Source organism: Macadamia integrifolia, chromosome 7 (genome assembly GCF_013358625.1).
Source record: "Macadamia integrifolia cultivar HAES 741 chromosome 7, SCU_Mint_v3, whole genome shotgun sequence".
NCBI classification, from domain to species: Eukaryota; Viridiplantae; Streptophyta; class Magnoliopsida; order Proteales; family Proteaceae; genus Macadamia; species Macadamia integrifolia.
In genome coordinates this window covers 7,813,911-7,818,611 of record NC_056563.1, presented here as the reverse complement: position 1 = coordinate 7,818,611, position 4,701 = coordinate 7,813,911, and the positions used below count along the sequence as shown (strand labels likewise).

Here is a 4,701-nt window from a genome sequence, read left to right as displayed (position 1 = left end):
GGGGGGGTGGGTTGGGTGGGTTTAAGAATTTCCTGTACATACATACAAAACTCAATCACTTTCATGGATTTGCATCAACTCCCATAAACTTCCGTGTAGTACCCCCACTTCTTCTGAGGAATAATGATCTCTCCATCTAAGTATCTAACAGTTGGATGGCATCTCATGACAAGTTTTGAGTCTACATCAATCATATACCCAGTTTGCATTGAAGTTTCCTCCTCTTTTTATTATTTCATCCATTGAAACCAAACTGTTTAAACCGTTCAAAAAGGTGCTTGCAACCAATCTAATCCAGGGCAAGAGTAGATGGGTTTGCGGACAACATGTCTACAAAATTTAAAATTCCTGCCTAAGTTACAGCGGGGTCCAATTTTAACTCATATTCTCATTTGAACAAAGATGCATAAAATATAAAACTAAGTCTCTCAGCCTTTATCCCAACTACATGTTGTTGGCCATATGAATCCTGTTCTGCCATTCCACTTTGTTTGGAAAGAAAATGCAATGTTTCTTATTATTCAGAAGATTCCATCCAAAATACTTTACCCTGTTTTTGCCATGCTAACAGATTAATGTACATCATTAACATATAAACTGAGCATTAAAAACTGACATGTTCTTCAACGGATTTAAGTATTAAACAGAATCTCTTTAAAGCTTTCCAAGAAAAAAGCATGTCATGCTTTCATAAACAATGAATGAAGATATGGGTACCAAATCTGCAACAAGGCTAAGATGAAGTACTGACCATGTTTAGATAATTTAGCTGAATTACAATACACGTTATTGAAACCATTGCAAATACCCATGTCTGGAAGTATGTGACCTGGTTATTACCCTCCAATGTGAGTTTTATTGCAATGCCTATAGCTTTAATGCTCATTACCTGCAAAAGATAATATTCAAATTGTAAATTTGGGCCCATTTCATTAAATAACCTAAAGTACCCTCTAGAATCAGAAAATCAAAAAATTGGAGATCTGAAGCACATCAAGATAAGCCTTAGGCACTGAGAACATTGAATTTAAAGAGCATAATAGAGAGAGACACGTGTTTACAGCTTCAGTAAGTAAGACATATGTTTATTAAATAAACCACGTAACAGTCAGGTACACCAATATGATATATTGTCCAACAGTTATCCATACAGGTTCATGCAAAAAAAAAATTCCATTAGTAAAAAAAGGATTCATGCTAGATGGTCTATTGTGAAAACCAAGGACTTGTAAATCTGACGTGAATTTATCAATAAGTTTTGAATTCAGATTGTGATTCTTCATGCAAAAGGTAATAACAACTTACTGTCAAAGACCCAATTATGGAGCATATCCCGATGTAAACCATCATATTAGTCTGCCCATAACGTGGAGTGCAATGCAGCATCAGTACCAACACAACAGCTATCGCCGATGCAGTATACAAAAGAAATGCTGCACAAAACACATCAAACCAATTAAAGGAAAAGGTAGAAGCAAGAGAAGATTAGTAGTAAGAGAATAAGAAAGGATGATAACTCAACCAAACATACCAGGTTGGGTTGCCAAATTCCATATTTCTTGTACCGAAGTCAGAGTGCGCTCATCAGGCGCATGAAGAACAATCACTGTGGAACCCACCATGCAAAGAACACACCCTAGAATCCCCATCTTCGTCAGCTTTTCCTTCAATAAGAAATTTGCTAGCACAGCACTTCCCACCAAAAGCTAATCAAATCAGACCCACTTACTAGTTTTCAATTTTTAGTAAAACATGAAAAACGAACAGATTAAGAAAATATATATAAAAATAAAAATAAAATTCTTACCTAACAATTATACTCAACGCTCCTAGTGGTGTAACAAGAACAGCAGGAGCAAAAATGTAAGCTATAAAGTTAGCGATCTCTCCAACAATCACTGCCACAGTTTTTCCAAATATACACCAATTAAGCATTTAACTCAAAAAATTATTACAAAGAAGCAACAAAAAGCTTCAATTCAGCTTTCCATACTTACTAGTTACCATGCCCACCCACCAAAGCGGCTCTAACAAGTAACCGTACCCTCCAGAACCTTAAATAAAATTAAAATGAAAAAAAATAAGCCATCGTCACTAAAACCTCAGATAACAAAGAAACCAAAATTAGGGTTACCCATTTAAGACAACTCAAGAGCAAGTTCTTCCACTTACTGGCACGAGGACCCGAAGCACCAGCCCGCTTCAAACCCTTCTTCTTAATGATAAAGCTCGATCCAATAAAAGCACTAGAGACGACCGCAAGAATAAACCCTTTTAAATTATCAGATGAAACAGTAGTTCCAACATAAACAGCCCCCGACGACATTGCCATCGCTCATCTGTTCGGCAGAAATCTCATCTACTCAGAAATGAATTCAAGAACAGAGAGAAACTTTTGGAACCCAATAGAGAAAAAGAAGATTTGAAACCCTAGAATTGAGATTTTCACAAGACGTCTTAGACCGAAAAAGGGTAACCTCGTAGAGATCTCAGCTATCTCTCTTTCTTTGATGTGAACAAATCATTAAAGGGGGGAAGGTATAGCTTCTCTCACCTGCCAGTCCACAAGAAGTCGATGGTCGTTGTGAGTTGTGAGTTGTGAGTTGTGAGTTGTGACTCAGATATTTTTTTAATAATAACTATGGGAAAATGATGCGCTGCACACTAGCGGGAAAATATACGTATATTAATAGTAACCGCATCAAATACGTATAGAATACCCAACCTATTAACCGTTAAATTCAAAAAACAAAAAAAATAATAATAAAAACCCATTTTTCATTTTTAAACCCTTTTCTGCTTTACCCAGTAGCAGCAGGAGAGAGGGGGAGAAAGCGAGAGAGAGAGAGAGAGAGAGAGTCCAAACTCCAGGCTCTGCTAACCACCTCTGGCTACCCTTCTTTAACCAGATTCCCATGAAATTAGGTTTTTGGGGAAGCTAACCAAGAAGACCAGTAGTTGAAGCTACATACCAAAGAAAAATCAATTCAAATAATGGAATTAAGTTGATGAGGAAGCTTCCTAATATTTTGAAGCTGATCAAGTTCTTATTGGGAGATATGCAACTTAGGAAAAAGAATTAATAGACACATTTTTAGTCAAGAACTTAAAGCTACTAATTCAAACTTTTTTATTTGAAATAAATCATACTATTGGGATTGGATCCAGCTCTTCTCCAACTGGTTCGGCCTCCAATCAGACATCCAACGGTCGGGGGACTTGAACATATATCCCAACACAGGGGGACGTGCCCCTAGATCCTTCCAGCCGTGGAATGTTGCCCCTAGATCTAGTTAAAATCTAAGAATAATAAGACCAAGGTATGGTTCTCTATTTTTCATATAATAATAATAATAATAATTTTTGATGATTTTATTGTTGACTCAATACCAATATCCTATTGAAGATCCATCAAGTATCGATATCAAGCTGATAACTCATTCATTACCGATGCTTAAAACCCTAGGGCCCTATTCTTGGGATGATGGGTCAAAGAGACAAAAACCATCCATTCTAATTGAGGAACATCTTGATAAGGGTATCACTAATCAAGGCCACAATCCAGTTTTATTGAACACATTTCTGGGGCCCTCTCTTCACTTAGATCCTTTAAGAAATCGTTCCACTTCTTCTATCTTAAAAAGAAAAAAATGAAATTGTTCTACTCCCAAACCGTATGGATAATCTATCTGGATTTCCTATGAACTAAATCACTAATTCAAAATCATTCCATATTTAGTTATTGAATTAGAAAAATTACACAATTACTCAAAATCAGTATTTCATATGCAAAATTACTCAGATAATGTTTGTGTCAACCAAATTATACAAATTGAGTTGAGGCAGGCTACCTCGAACATTGCGAAGCTTGAGGTTATTGTCTCACTGAGTGATCAACTCAGCGATATAACCAAAGATCTACCCTAACAACATTGGTAATAAGTGGGGTAAGTGGACCCCAAGGCCAGATCGAGCATTGGGCCCCCTAACGCTCGTATCATATCATAAACCCTATACATAATGGCTTCCTCTCTCTCCCCACCTAATTTATTTTTTGTATTTCCCTACTTTTCTCCTCCCTCTACTGTTTAGAATACGGTGAACTCATTTTATATGGTAAAAGACTAATGTTTGTGCCATGAATAAACTGAAATTTAAAAGATTACAAAAACCTACACACAAACACATGAATATTGCTGACTGCTAGTGATTGTTTCTCAGATTGTGGGTATGTGGGCCAATTATGGGATTATAGCAGACAAAAGAATTGGGGAGTTAATGAGGAATGGGTCAAGAACGAAGTGCTCGCAACCCTCACAGACCAGCTCAGACATGATTAACAATCCACATTTTTGGAGAAAAAAAAATAAAGGTCCATTGTAATTACAACCACTCTCCAACCATTTATCCAATGTTTGAAAGAGTTGGACATACATCTTTTAGGTGTTGGCAAGTGTTGGGATACATATTCAAGTTTTCTCCACCATTGGATGATTGATTAAAAAGAAATTGGATAGCCAAGTAATTGAAGAGGATCGGAATCCCACCCGCCACCGAAACCATGAAGATATGGGAGTAGATCGGTGAATGGCAGAGGGGGCGCAGGACCTCAAAACTCATTGCCTATGAATAAATAAAAACCATGTCAATTTATTGCTTCTTCTCCACCAAAAATCCCCCCCCCTTCAACTAGGGTTCTAA

General features: G+C 36.9%; 1 protein-coding gene across 2 annotated transcripts; it reads right to left on the bottom strand.

The window, feature by feature from the left end:
* Positions 1-3: 3 nt before the first annotated feature.
* Positions 4-2,704, bottom strand: LOC122083822 (probable magnesium transporter NIPA6). Of its 2 annotated transcripts, XM_042651729.1 has the most exons (7): positions 2,555-2,704; positions 2,173-2,339; positions 1,998-2,054; positions 1,808-1,898; positions 1,532-1,692; positions 1,306-1,433; positions 4-889 (listed from the first exon to the last, which is right to left on the bottom strand). In XM_042651729.1, exons 2-7 carry the CDS (start codon positions 2,330-2,332, stop codon positions 734-736), a joined length of 753 nt encoding a protein of 250 aa, XP_042507663.1. In that variant the 5' UTR covers positions 2,333-2,339; positions 2,555-2,704; the 3' UTR covers positions 4-733. The 2 variants fall into 2 exon arrangements, with proteins under 2 accessions (XP_042507663.1, XP_042507662.1); XM_042651728.1 differs by lacking the exon at positions 2,555-2,704 and having other exon boundaries at positions 2,173-2,528.
* Positions 2,705-4,701: the final 1,997 nt, after the last annotated feature.